Source organism: Triticum aestivum, chromosome 4A, assembly GCF_018294505.1.
Source record: "Triticum aestivum cultivar Chinese Spring chromosome 4A, IWGSC CS RefSeq v2.1, whole genome shotgun sequence".
In the NCBI taxonomy this organism is placed as follows: Eukaryota; Viridiplantae; Streptophyta; class Magnoliopsida; order Poales; family Poaceae; genus Triticum; species Triticum aestivum.
This window is the reverse complement of record NC_057803.1, coordinates 90,447,309-90,462,146: the sequence shown is the minus strand read 5'-3', so window position 1 is coordinate 90,462,146 and position 14,838 is coordinate 90,447,309. Positions and strand designations below refer to the sequence as shown.

General features: G+C 49.3%; 1 protein-coding gene across 1 annotated transcript in view; it reads right to left on the bottom strand.

Moving 5' to 3' along the window:
* The window catches only part of LOC123085341 (polyubiquitin), a 171,625-nt gene extending 164,151 nt beyond the window's left edge, over positions 1 to 7,474 (bottom strand). The window contains exons 1-2 of the mRNA XM_044506968.1: positions 7,372 to 7,474; positions 7,166 to 7,292 (exon numbers count right to left, since the gene is read on the bottom strand). Coding sequence (XP_044362903.1) covers positions 7,166 to 7,292; positions 7,372 to 7,474 — 230 coding nt within the window. The remainder of the gene's footprint in view (positions 1 to 7,165; positions 7,293 to 7,371) is intronic.
* Between the last annotated feature and the right edge of the window lie 7,364 nt (positions 7,475 to 14,838).

The window sequence follows — 14,838 nt, the reverse complement described above, 5'->3', positions numbered from 1 at the left end:
GACAAATGAACTGGGTGGATCCACTTGGTTAGTACGTTGGTGTCGATCAATTTAACCGAGATGTCTGTACCGTTATGGTGGAGGTTGATTAACAATGGTGTCTTTCTCGTGAAGTCTATGTATGCGGATTTTATAAATTCTGGGTCTATTTTTCGCATAACACATCTAATAAACAAAAGTTCTAAAATCAAAGTTTTCATGTGATTCTTACAGAGGGACTTAGTTCTTACAAAAGATAATTTTGCAAAACATAATTGACCGGGTAGCACAAAATGTTCATTTTGCGATTAAGAGAAAACAATTCATCATTTATTCATGTCATATCCGTTTGCTACATTGATTTGATGGATGATTCGTGTTACTTCAATTTATCACGACCAACAAGTATACCAAATTAGTTTGGTAACTGGTTAGGTGGTATTCACCACTGAAGGGTAAATTCCGTGTGGGAGTTTGTGTCCTTCATTGGGCAATTTGAAATTGCTAGAATAATTATGTTTTTAACCGATCATCTATTCCAAAAAAATTGTAGGTTACCTACAGAGCTAGCTATGGCATCAATCTGTATGTGATCATCACTGCAGCCTATAGACGTGCGAGGGCTTATGGCCTTCGGGTCCAGCCATTTGAAAACGGTTGCATGAGTTTTGTTTAACCAGTTTGGCTGGCGTCCTAGTACCCGATTATGTGGATGAGCTATGTAATTTTGCTTCTGACTGTTTTTGTCATGTTTTGCTGTAAGCATTTTGGTACCAGCTACCGAGACAACGTGATCGCAGTCACCTGTGCCTTATGATGGATGCTATGACTGCAGGCGCACGCTGACTTAACACGCAACAGGCCTTGATACTACGGCCACTTGGTGATCTTTTCTTCTTATTTTTTATCCTTTCTCAAAGGGCCATAGGCCGTTCTTTATTAGAGGGAGCAGAAAAACACAGTTACATCGGTACTGGCCACAAGCAATGGCCCAGCAGAATACTAAAAGCCTGAAGCCACACTAAGACTGGCCAACAGCCTTACAGAAGAGGAAGAGAGCAACACCCTAGATTACCCAGTAGTGTCAGTGTCTAAGATGCACCCCGCTGCTCTCTAGGTGGCCAGATCTTCCCTGAAAGCATCAAAGACCTTGTCAACACTGCTGGCCTGCTGGTCGAAGACTCTGGCGTTCCTCTCTTTCCAGATTCGCCAATGGATCAGGGTGGTAATGGTGTCGAACACGCGCCTCCTCGTCTTGGGTATCTGTTGCCTGGCGCTTATCCACCAGTCTTCAGTAGAAGTGTAGCTCTCACTTGGTATTGTGAAGTTGGCGCCTGACCACTGTTTGATCCTTGTCCACACAAGTTGCGTATATCTGCAGTGTACAAAAAGGTGTGTGCAATCCTCCAGCTTCGAGTGACATAGTTGGCAGCAGGGATCGTTGGGCCAGCCCCTGCTCTGCAAATTGTCCGTTGTCTGGCATCTCTTGTGGACCACTAACCACATGAAGAATTTGCATCTAGGGGTCGCCTTCGATTTCCATATAGGCTTAGCGCAAGCAAATCCGGCATTCGCCAAGAAAAACATCCTGTACGCCGAACCGACCGAGAAAGCTGCACTCTCTGTTAGTCTCCATCTCGGGGAGTCCCTCTGTCCTGTTGAAGCACAGTTTCTTGCACGGTGTCCCACACCTCTAGGTACTGGGCCAGGGCTCTCGATGAGATGCCACCCTAGATGTCTCGGACCCAGGCGTTGTTAGGCAGAGCCTCTCTGATAGACATGCCCTTGTCCTTGACATATGAGTATAAAGCTTGCGCGGTGTAGGCGATGGATCTCCCGCCCGGGAGCCAGTTATCAACCCAGAATCGGGCGTCATGACCGCTACCCAGCTTTATCTTGCATGCTGCGTTGAACATCGCAACCACTTCCTTTTCTGCCTTGTCCGGAAAGAAACTCCAAGGTCTTTCCTCCTTGTCCCAATTCTTCCACAGCCACCGACAGCGGAGAGCCAGACCAAAACTCCTCAGGTTCAGAACCCCGAGGCCGCCAAACTCCTTGGGCCTGCATAACATAGCCCAGGGTAGAAGGCAGTGACCCCCGCTGATCTGATGCTCTCCCTTCCACACAAAGCTTCTGCATCTTCGTTCAATTAATTTGATTGCCCAGACTGGAAGTGGAAGGACGGACATATGGTGAATAGGCAGTGCCATGAGGACAGATTGGCACAGAGTCAGTCTTCCGGATATTGCCAGCATCTTTGGTTTCCAGCCCTTCATCTTACTGGAAACCTTGTCCACCAGAGGGAGAATATCATGGCGTTTGAGCCTATAGATCGACAGAGGCAGTCCCAAGTATTTGAAGGGAAACGGCTGGTTGTCGCATTGGAAGTGGTTGGCCACTATCTGGAGTTGTTCCTCATCACAACGGATCCCTGTGATTGAGCTCTTTTGGAAGTTAATGCATAGTCCCGAGGCCTCCCCAAATAGTTTGAGTATGCCGGCCACCACATGTAAGTCTGTACTAGAGGGGGTGAAGAAAAGGATGGCATCATCCGCGAAAATGGAGGTTCTTGGCACGCGTTCATCCCAACCAAATACCAGAGAGCAGCGGATGTTGCTTCGCCCATTCCATTAAAGCATGGAGAGTGTCCATGGCTATGATGAATAGCGCTGGAGATATGGGTTCTCCTTGCCTGACTCCACTGCCCAACATGAATGGCTCGCCCAAGACTCCATTAAGAAGGATAGAGGTCGATGCAGTACGTAACAACCCACAGATCCAAGAGATCCATCTCTCACCGAAACCTCTTCTCCGAAGGACTTCCAGCAAAAATTCCCAAGAAAGGGTATCAAAGCCTTGGAGATGTCGATCTTCATCAGAATAGCCTTGGTTTTCCTCTGGTGCAGTTGTCGAGCCGCACTCCGTACAAACTTAAAGTTCTCATGTATACTTCTGGAGTTCACAAAAGCGCACTATGCCTGGGTAATAATCTTCGGCAACAGGGGGGACAGCCGCAGCGCTAAAACTTTCGCAAATATCTTTGCAGCTCCGTGAATAAGGTTGATCGGTCTGAAGTCTCTGAGATGCAGCGCTCCCTCCTTCTTGGGTAATAGCGTCAGGATGGACTCGTTGAGGATCTCGAACGAGTTGAAACTGCTCGTGTGGAGCTGTTCCGTCACCTCCATGAAGTCCTGGGCAATTATATCCCAACAGGACTGGTAGAACAGCCCGGAGAATCCATCCGGCCCGGGTGCGCGGTCCGACGGCATGCCCAATACCACACGCTTGACCTCCTCGGCTGAAAAAGGAGCCTCCAAAGCTTGTGCCATGTCCGGGTCAATCGCCCCTAGTCGTATCTCATCAAGGTTGATCAGCCTAGGACGCTCTTTGGGTGTGCCCATGAGCTCCATGAAGAAGCCCATTGCAAGCTCCGGCTTGTCTTCCACTGTGGCCGCCGTATGAGTCCCGTCGGTAATACACGGAATCAGGTGTTTTCTCCTCCTACCATTAGCCTTCATGTGGAAGTACTTAGTGTTCGCATCACCCTCTTTCAAGACTCTAATGTGCGTCCTCTGACGCAGCCTCGTTCTTTCCAGCGACGCTCGTGCCAGGCATTTGCCCTTTAGGAAAGCTTTCAATCTCCTCTCGTCCTCTGATAGTGCCCTGACTTCTTGCGCAGAATCTAAAAGCAGAATAACCTCACTCGCTATCTAGAATTGGAGGTTAAAAGAACTCTGATTTCTCTGCCCCCAGCTCCTTAGGGCTTTTGCTGTGCACTGCAATTTGGTTGCAAAAATCTTCATCGGGTTCTAACTGTTGACTGTCTCCTCCCAAGCCTCTCGAACCACCTCCAAAAAACGCGGAATTTTGCACCAGAAGTTTTCGAACCTGAATCTGTGTGCTCGTGGACGTTTCCTGGAGACCGAGAGTAGAAGGGGGCAGTGATCCGAGATGTTCGAGCTTAGGGGTGTCAGGTCGCTGATCGGGAATAGATCTTCCCATTCATTATTAAACAGCAGCCTATCTAGACGTGCCATAACTGTCTGCTCTTGACCATTGCACCAAGTGAAGCATCTGCCTGCCAGAGGCATATCATGCAGACCAAGGCTATTCAAGGTGTGCCTAAACTTGTTTGCAGTCCTCCTATTGATCCTTCGAGTGCTTCTCTCCTCCTCCTTGCTCACCAGATTGAAATCCCCATTGATAATCCAGGGTACTTGAACCTGCTGGCCTAGATGTGCCAGCTCCTCCAGAAACCTGATTTTGTCTTCGACCTCCTGTGGCCCATACATAGAAGAAACTTTCCAGATTTTGTCATCAGCCAGAGATCTAACCATTGCCGAGATTACAAATTCCCCCTTTCTGCACATTGGAAACCTGCAATTGATTGGATTTCCACGCCATCACAACGCCACCCCTCTCCGCTGGCAGATAGTCAAACTCATCAAACCCGGGCCCTAAAGTCTACAAGACCAGGGCCCTCTCCACCATGGCCAATTTAGACTCTTGTAAACATACCAACGAGACATTAAGCTGTTGCAGGGACAGACGGACCGCACTGCGTCTTGCGGGGTTATTGAGCCCCCTTACATTCCAAGATACTATGCCTAACGACATTACAAACCAGAGAAGAGTCTCTTTCTTTGATGTCGCTGCGACTAGACGCCGCAGGACTCCGCCTGCTCGGGAAGTAAGAATGCCCCGAACTGGAGTTGCGCCGGCTCGTTGAACCCATGTCCCTCCGGATCAAGCAGGGCGGCCACCGCCCTAATGTGTTGGGGTGCCAGTGGCTTGTCGAAAAGCCGGAGGTACGCCTCAAGAGCCTCCTGGGTCATCTGCTCCTTGTTCTCGATCAGGCCCATGCGTTGGAGTAGCACCGTCTGGGCACGCTGCTCTGGTCCTTTCTTCATGCCATCATCTTGCTGGCAGAGCCTAGCACTCCTCCTTGGAGTGAAATTGGGAGGCAGATTCTTCTTGCGCCTGGCCGGCATGGATGCCACCGGCCTGAGTCCCAAGACTGATGGCGCGGGTGTGGCCCCGACACCCTTCAGTAGCGTGGTCACCACTGTTTTGGGGCCGAATTCCGTAGCCGCGTCCTCCTCGCTTGGCCGTATTAGCCGGTGCTCCCCCAGCGGGACTACAATCGGGGTGCGAGGCAAATCCTGCCCCGATGGCTCCTCCTCCTCCTGCCTGTGCGGGATGCACAATGATGAGAGTGGCCCTGTCGCCCCCACGACCTCCAGCAGCGCTCTATTGTGTTCCTCTATCACAGGCGCCTGTGCTGCCCCATCCAACACGTCGTCAGCTTGGGTCGATCCATCTGCAGCCTCCCCCTGAGCCTCCTGGCTAAATGACAGCCTCCGCGGTGATGGCGCACATCCCCGTCCACTTGGTGCTAACTCTGGTGTCCGATGCAGTGCTGCTGAGCCCACGGCAATGGATGCCGGGGACCTACCCACTGGCGTCCCCACAAGGGCCACAGATCCAACCGCCGTCGTGGCATTGGAAGAAGGTGAAACAGAGGACAGTGCGGTTGCCGTCGGCCTTGGTGCGCCAAACTCCAGACCGCCGCCCTGGGTAGGAAGGTCGTTGGCCGAACGCCCGCCCCAATCACCCGCAATACCCAACCCGCCCGGACCCGCAAAAGGATGGCCCCCTGACCGCATCATGTTGCCCGCACCAATTCCATCTATCAAGCCCCAGTAGCAGATTCTGGAGTAGTCGTGTCTTCTAGTGAGATCTTCGTCCTCCTCCGGCTCGAAGTCCGGCCTGAATTGCAAGTATGGCACGGTGCGGTCCACCACATCCAGGACATGAATGGTGAGGTGATGCACAAGTGTGATGCACTCCGAGGGCGGCGCCGGCGGCGGTGGGGCAACCGGCCATTCTTGGTCGACCGAGTTTGGCAGACCCGCCGGCTCCGGAACCTCCAGATCGTAAATCTTGGGAATGCCGGACGGGTTCTTCATCCACGCCGTCACCTCCAGCTGCCAGCGGTCGGTCGGCGGCAGGATCTCAACCAGCTGACCTTGAAGGTTGTTGACGAGCTGACTAAGAGTCCCCCATTCCCAAGCACTGGCAGGAAGGTCCTCGATCCCTAACTTGCAGAAGAACTGTAGTTTGCCGCTGGAGGCCTGCGCGCTCCGGTGCCAGCGCTGGAAGGCGATGGGGGCCCCGACGCAGCGGATCTGGCCAGACCGGGTGAAGACCGCGTCACACTCCTCTGATGTGGCGAAGGTGATGAAGAAATCGGCCGGATGCGTGACCTCCACCCGGATCCGGCTCCTCTCGACGCCGCAGCAGCGTTCCAGCTCCCGCACCAGTGCCTCTGGCGAGACCGTGGGCCGCCTGCCCCGGACCGTAGCCAGCAGGGCATGGTTGCCGTAATCCGCCTCCAAAGCGTCCATGCCTGGTGAGCGGGAGATAATGCCCCCGCCCCGCTCCGGCCTCAGATCTGGGTCCCCGTGGGTGAGCAGCTCCCCAGGGAAGCGGCTCCTCGCCAGCGGCAGGTAGTGAGCCATGCTTGCGGAGTGCGGCGGCGAGTGGGGGAGGGGGACCCTGGAGGGCCGCGGCGGCGGGATCTCAGTGGAGGCCGGTGGTGGGCGGGTAGCAGCGGTGGGCGCAGTGGCAGAGCGGTGGGGTAGGTGGAGAGGGCGAGAGGGAGCCGGCTGAGAGAGAGTGCTCTTGTTGGCGAGGGATCTGTTTGTGCTGATGCCTCAGCCGTTTAATTTACTCTACTGCACTTGAATTTTTTGTATGGACGCGATGGTGGCTTTATTAATAAAGCGGGACGAAAGTCTATTTCAATAACTTTTGTGACCCGATGACTGAGACTTATTTTGTCTAAGGCGCATTTAGATATGTCCTAATTATTGCACATTTAAAGTGACTCAAGCAAGCATAAAAAGAAAAAATAAAAAAGAAAAGAAAATATGCGTACGAATCTTGGCCTAAAATTTACAGCACAAGATTTAAACATGCAATACTTATGGCATATCTAGATGTGCTTTAGCAAATTCATATATTTTTTAATATAAAATGACTATGTGTGTCGTATGATGCAGGCAGACCGGGATTATCCACTTTTGAATGAAAGAGAAAAAATACGCACTTGCAGCAGATCATCTTGTTGGCGTTGTACTTTTCCGCGAGGGCTCGCAGGTCGGGGCCGTATTTGTAGAAGCACCAGCCTCCGCCGAGGCGTAGCACGAGGTGGATTGTGGACTCCTTGTGTACACCGTAGTCGGCCAGGGTGCGGCCGTCCGGCAGCTGCTTCCCGGCGTAGACGAGACGCTGCTGGTCCGGCGAGATTCCTGCGAAGATCGACGGTGCGACACGGGGGTAATTAATTAAAAAAAACATGGCGTTGGGCATGGACGACTCACGGTATACCTTCCTTGTCCTGGACCTTGGACTTGACATCATCGACGGTGTGGCTGCTCTCGACCTCCAGGGTGGTGGTCTTCCCCGCCGGCGTCTTGACGAAGATCTGCATCCTTGATTACTCTCCCCTTCGTACGTGCTTTCTTTCCTCCTTGGTCCTTGTTTCTGTTGCGGTCTTATGCTATTTTGCCGGCGGCCACGTTCCGCTCCGTAGCTCGTGCGTCAAGTTTTACATTTTCCCAACGAAAGGAAGCGCGCCATCAAGTTACCGAGGCGCAAACATCCCTGACTTTGTTCTTCAGCTTTTTTGTAAACGACTCTATCATTTGATGAACTAAATGATACCTCGCACGTTGTTGCGGGAACATTTTACAACATATTTCAATATGATTCATTGTATGAAACATGAACGAAAGAAAGCGCGCCCGTCAAGTTACCGAGGCGCAAACATCCCTGACTTTGTTCTTCAGCTTTTTTTGTAAGGGTCATTTGCATTTCTATCTCTAATTCGAACCACCTACTCAGATTTGTCCCTAATTTCAAAGCATACTCAAATTTGCCCCTCTGCCGTTAGGTGCGCTTATAGAAATGCCCATCCGTGCCGTTTCCGTCCGGTCAAAGCTGTTTGACCGGTATCTGGCCGTTTCTTTGACAATTTTGGCCCTGTCTTCATGTCCCACCTACCGGTAGGACCCACTCCTTTTTTTTGAAAAAACCCTTTCTCTCACCCCATCTCTCTCACACACACTTACATGTGGGTCCTAGCTAGACAAAAAATATTTTTCTTTCTCTCACCTCTCTCTCTCCCTGCCGAACGACGGGCCGACGCCACTCTCTCTCAACTCCGGTGAGAGTGACGAACGGGCGTCGCCTCTACAGCTGGCCTCCCCTGACGTCGCATCCCTCTCGCCCTCGTTCTCTTTCTGCCGCTAGCCTGCTTTCTCTCTCCCGCCCTTGAGCCCTCTCCCGCAAGCATGCTAGACGGCTAGAGAGTGACCTGTCGCCGTCGTCTGTCAAGAACGTGGCCAAGGGCAACACCAAGCCCCGCCAACTCGTCGGGAAGCTCTTACGACATGAACGCATCCTACCAGCCTACTAATTGTTGGAAATATGAGCAATTTATCAAATGATTTTATTAACAGAAATACTAGATAAATCATGAGTAATATAATAGAGATAAAACAAGTCATGCATTCTGACAGAGAGAAGGTAAATAGCTTCTGCATATATGAACCGTAGCCTAGCATATCTATAGCAGACAGTAGAACTAGTTGCATATATGAAGTATAACCTATCATGTGTAGGACAAGGACTAGAATAAGGAACTGCGGCAGAACCTTTAACAGGAAAGACAAGAACACGTACGGGACAGCAGCAGCAGAAGCGCTGGACTTGGGTTCGGTGTCCTCGCCTGCCATGTCGTCGAGGAGGTCGTGGACGTCGGGGAAGAAGTCGTCAGCGACCGGATCGTCCGTGATGAAGCAGCCAGTAGTCGCGCTGAGCGCTCCCCAAAAACCTTATCACCCTTCTCCCGTACAGGACTCAAAAGGTGCGGTTTTGGAGGCCTACTGTCCCGACCTGCGGTGCACGCCGCAAGACGGGATGGGGAAGAACGTAGCAGCAGCGCAGTGCTCAGGAACTTGTGGCGAGAGGAGGACGAGATTCTGGTGTGTCTCTCTGAGAGGAGCGACCTCCCTTTTATAGGCGCAAGAGAAGGAGGCGAGAGGCTGCGCCGGGAGCTGAAGGGAACGCGGGAGATGAAACGAACAGTCAGCAGCCGAAGGGTGCAGCGTATACCCGTAGTGCGTGGAAAAAAATTAGATATCGGCTCGGCTCATTCCCGCAACCCGCGGCGCGGCGCGGTGCGGCGCGGCGCGGCGCGTCGTGACGAGGCGTGGCGAGGCGGGCGGCGGAGGAGGAGCGCGCGTGGATATCCCTCTTCTTCTCATGCTCGTACAAGTGGGGAAAGAACCTCCCTTATAAGGAGGTCCAACTCCCACTAAACTAGTAATGTGGGACTAAACTTTAGTAGTATCCCTTGCCTTGCACAAATGGACTAAGTGGGCCTCTAGGATTTATTAGGAATTTCTGAAATAGTTATTGGGCTGCCCAAAACAGACTAAATTCCAGCAATCCCCCACCAGATCCCAGAGACACACAGAAATTTGCCTTTGGTTCCAAAAAACACTATTTTATATACCGATACTGCAGTGGAGACTGTTAAGTTGAACTTCCACCTAGAACTCTATGCTACACTAGTAAGCAACTTGAACAGTGGACTGGGCCTTGAACTGCAAGTTTTCTGCGAATCTAGCTTCACATAAAGCCTTGACCGATACGTGGCTACCGTGGGTCTTCCTCGCGGGTGGAGCTTATGCGTCATACTCCGTGACCTTTCATAAGTTTACTAGAGAGAATCCTACTCTCATAGATTGCGACGTTTGACAATCAGACTCATATAGGTGTGTTCTTCAAAAGATGTTCTGCAGGATAACATCTGTACTTAAATAAGCCACTTAGAACACATTAAGATATACATCAACCTGCCATGCAGATTAAGAGAGTATTGCATTTTCATGGAGTGGTATTGTGAATAGTAAGGATACTCTCCTCTCAGTTGACCAACAGCTTGTCTTCCACATCTAATTCACGGGATCTCCGATCACAAAGAATAGGTTACCACTGTGAACAACTCATATTGTGGGTCTCATACCCATCTCCCTCGATGCATTATCTATCACATTACGTGATAGACCCTTGGTAAAAGGATCTGCCAGATTTTTAGACGTTTGGATATAATCCAACGCAATAATTCCGAACTTTTTCATTTTCCTGACAGACTTTAACCTTCTCTGAACGTGTCTTGATGACTTCATGTTATCCTTTGAACTGCTCACTTTCGTGATCATAGTTTGATTGTCGCAGTTCTTAAGGACACCCGGTACAGGTTTCTCAACAACCAATAAGTCATTCAAGAGCCGGCGAAGCCAATCTGCTTCAACCGTAGCTGTATCTAGTGCTGTGAGTTCTGCTTCCATTGTTGACCTCGTTAAGATGGTCTGCTTGCAAGACTTCCAAGAAACAGCGCCACCTCCATGAGTGAATACATAACCGCTCGTGGCCTTTATCTCATCAACATCTGAGATCCAGTTTGAGTCACTATACCCTTCAAGCACCTTTGGATGCCCAGTGTAGTGAATTCCATAATTTGCAGTGCCTTTCAAATAACGCAAAACTCTTTCTAAAGCTTTCTAATGCACATATCCTGGTTTTGAAACAAACCGACTCAGTTTGCTAACAGCAAAAGAGATGTCAGGTCTTGTAGCACTGGCTAAGTACATAAGCGAGCCAATAATCTGAGAATACTTCAATTGGTCTCTAGCAATTCTTCGATTCTTTCGAAGCAACACACTAGCATCATATGGTGTTGGAGAGGGCTTGCAGTCACTGTAGCCAAAGCGACTCAAGATCTTTTCCACATAGTGAGATTGAAGCAATGTAATCCCACCATCATCGTCTCTCAACAACTTGATATTCAGAATGACATCAGCCACTCCTAAATCCTTCATCTCAAAACAACGAGATAGGAAATCCTTGACCTCCTTAATAACATTCAGATTGGTTCCGAAAATCAGTATGTCATCAACATACAAGCACAGGATAACTCCCTTGCCCCCACCATGGCGATAGTACACACATTTGTCAGCTTCGTTCACAATAAAGCCTGCAGCTGTTAAAGTTCTTTCAAACTTCTCATGCCACTGTTTGGGTGCTTGCTTAAGTCCGTACAAAGACTTCAGCAACTTGCACACTTTCCCTTCCTGACCATCTAGTACAAACCCATCTGGTTGTTCCATATAAATTTCCTCGTCCAACTCTCCATTTAGGAAAGCAGTCTTAACATCCATTTGATGAACGAGAAGACCATGCGAGGCAGCTAGTGAAAGTAGAACTCGAATAGTGGTCAGTCGAGCCACAGGTGAGTAAGTATCAAAGAAGTCTTCACCTTCCTTTTGGGTATAACCCTTAGCCACGAGCCGAGCCTTGTACTTTTCAATAGTACCATCAGGCCTAAGCTTCTTCTTGAATACCCATTTGCATCCTATAGGTTTGCACCCATAAGGACGATCAGTTATCTCCCAAGTTTCATTTGCCAAGATGGAATCCATCTCGCTACGAACCGCTTCCTTCCAGTAGTCAGCATCTTCAGATGCATAGGCCTCTGAAATAGAACTGGGAGTGTCATCTATGAGGTACACAAGAAAATCATCACCAAAGGACTTTGCAGTCCTCTGTCTCTTGCTCCTAATAGGAACTTCATTGTTCTCCTCCACAGGACTTTCAAAGTGTTCCATCGAAATTGTAGGTTCGGTAATTGTAACTGGTTCCTGATTCGATGAACTAGGCATCTCCTGATTAGATGAGGTAGCCATATCCTTCATGGGAAAGATATCTTCAAAGAAAGTCGCATCATTCGACTCCATGATCGTACCGACATGCATGTCAGGTACCTCAGATTTTACAACCAAGAATCTATAGCCAATGCTATGAAAAGCATATCCCAGGAAAACACAATCCACAGTCTTTGGTCCAAGCTTCCGCTTCTTTGAAATTGGACATTGACTTTCGCCAAACAACCCCATGTTCGCAGATAAGAGAGTTTTAACCTTTTCTTCTCCCATTCCTCGAATGGAGTTATCTCTTTGTTCTTTGTGGGGACTCGGTTCAGGACATGACATGCTGTCAATATCGCCTCCCCCCACCATGCCTTGGAGAGACCCGATGTGTCTAACATGGCGTTAACCAAATCAGTTAGAGTACGGTTCTTTCTTTCGGCCACCCCATTTGACTGAGGTGAGTAGGGAGGCGTCCTCTCATGGATTATACCATGTTCCGCACAAAAAGCATCAAACTCATTGGAAAAATACTCTCCACCACGGTCGGACCTAAGCCTCTTGATTTTCGATCAAGTTGGTTTTCCACTTCAGCTTTATAGATCTTGAAAAAGTTCAAAGCCTCATCCTTAGATTTCAGAAGATACACACGGCAGTATCTAGTGGAGTCATCAATTAACGTCATGAAATATTTCTTTCCACCTTTTGTCAACACACCATTCATTTCACATAGATCTGAATGTATGAGCTCTAGTGGTGCAAGATTTCTTATTTCCGCAGTCGTGTGAGACTTACGAGGTTGCTTAGCTTGCACACACACTTGACACTTAGATCCCTTGACGGTGGTGAAACTAGGGATTAAGTTCAACTTCGCTAGTCGCGACATGCAACCAAAGTTAACATGACAAAGACGTGAATGCCACACATTGGATTCACTATTGTTGCAAATATGATTAACAACTTTATTGCAAACGTCTGATAAGGATAAACGAAACAAGCCTCCTGACTCATAGCCTTTACCAACAAAGGTTCCATACTTGGATATTACAAATTTATTCGACTCAAAGACAAGCTTGTAGCCATCTCTACACAGAAGAGATCCGCTAACAAGATTTTTATTGACGGAGGGACATAATGCACGTTCTTCAGCCGCACGATCTTCCCCGAAGTAAACTTCAGATCGACCGTGCCAACACCACGAACAGAAGCACTTGAACTGTTGCCCATCAGCACGGTTGAAGTCTCTGCGGTCTGATAAGACGAAAACATGGAAATATCACCGCATACATGCACATTAGCACCCATGTCAATCAACCAGTCAGGAGAATGACATACTGAAAGAATAGTGGGAAATATACCATACCCAGCATCCTTCATGTCAGTGTCTCCAATGACAACATTAGCGGTCTTGCAGCCTTTTCCAGGATGATGCTTGTCATAGCGATTAGAGCAACTAGGAGCCCAATGATCAGGATCCCCACACACATGACAAGCACCTTTCTTCTTGTCATTCTTCTTCTTGAAGTTCGTGTGTTGCACAACCTTGTTCTTCCCATCAAACTTGCCCTTGTTCTTGAACTTGTGGGGCTGGAAGTTCTGCTTCTGTACCACATTGGCACTAGATCCTCCCTGAATACCTCGAGCACGTGTGTCCTTTGCTCTTGCCTTTTCTTCCACATCAAGAGTGCCAATGAGATCCGGGATGGAAAACTCCTGCCTCTTATGCTTCAGCAAGGTAGCAAAGTTCCTCCATGAAGGAGGAAGCTTAGTGATGATACCTCCGGCAACAAACTTGTCCGGTAGCATACAACTGAAGTGCTCAAGTTCTCTAGCAAATGACTGTATCTCATGTGCTTGCTCAACCACGGAGCGCTCTTCAGTCATCCTGTAATCATAGAATTGCTCCATGATGTACAGCTCAGTGCCAGCATCCGAGACCCCAAACTTGGCCTCGAGTGCATCCCACATATCTTTTCCATTATCAATTGACGCATAAGCATCAACTATGTTCTCACCAAGAACACTCAAGAGAGCAGCCTTAAACAGAGTATCCATTTCTGAAAAGCTTGTGCCTGTTGAGCATCAAGCTCTCCTTCAGGTTTGCCGAGAGTGGCATCATAGCAACTCATGGTTTGAAACCATAAGACTGCTCTCACGCGCCACCTCTTATAGTGGATACCCTCAAACATAGGAGGTCTCATGGAAGCAGCAAAACCACTTGGGGTAAATTGCCTATAATAAGGTTTTTGGATTGTTGGAAATATGAGCAATTTACCAAATGATTTTATTAACAAAAATACTAGATAAAGCATGAGTAATATAATAGAGATAAAACAAGTCATGCGTTCTGACAGAGAGAAGGTAAATAGCTTCTGCATATATGAACCGTAGCCTAGCATATCTATAGCAGACAGTAGAACTAGTTGCATATATGAAGTAGAACCTATCATGTGTAGGACAAGGACTAGAATAAGGAATTGCGGCAGAACCTTTAACAGGAAAGACAAGAACACGTACGGGACAGCAGCAGCAGAAGCGCTGGACTTGGGGTCGGTGTCCTCGCCTGCCATGTCGTCGAGGAGGTCGGGGAAGAAGTCGTCGGCGACCGGATCGTCCATGATGAAGCAGCCAGTAGTCGCGCTGAGCGCTCCCCAAAAACCTTATCACCCTTCTCCCATACAGGACTCAAAAGGTGCGGTTTCGGAGGCCTACTATCCCGACCTGCGGTGCACGCCGCAAGACGGGATGGGGAAGAATGTAGCAACAACGTAGTGCTCAGGAACTTGTGGCGAGAGGAGGAAGAGATTCTGGTGCGTCTCTCTGAGAGGAGCGACCTTAGATATCGGCTCGGCTCATTCCCGCAACCCGCGGCGCGTCGTGACGAGGCGTGGCGTGGCGAGGCTGGCGGCGGAGGAGGAGCGCGTGTGGATATCCCTCTTGGTCTCATGCTCGTACAAGTGGGGAAAGAACCTCCCTTATAAGGAGGTCCAACTCCCACTAAATTAGCAATGTGGGACTAAACTTTAGTAGTATCCCTTGCCTTGCACAAATGGGCTAAGTGGGCCTCTAGGATTTATTAGGA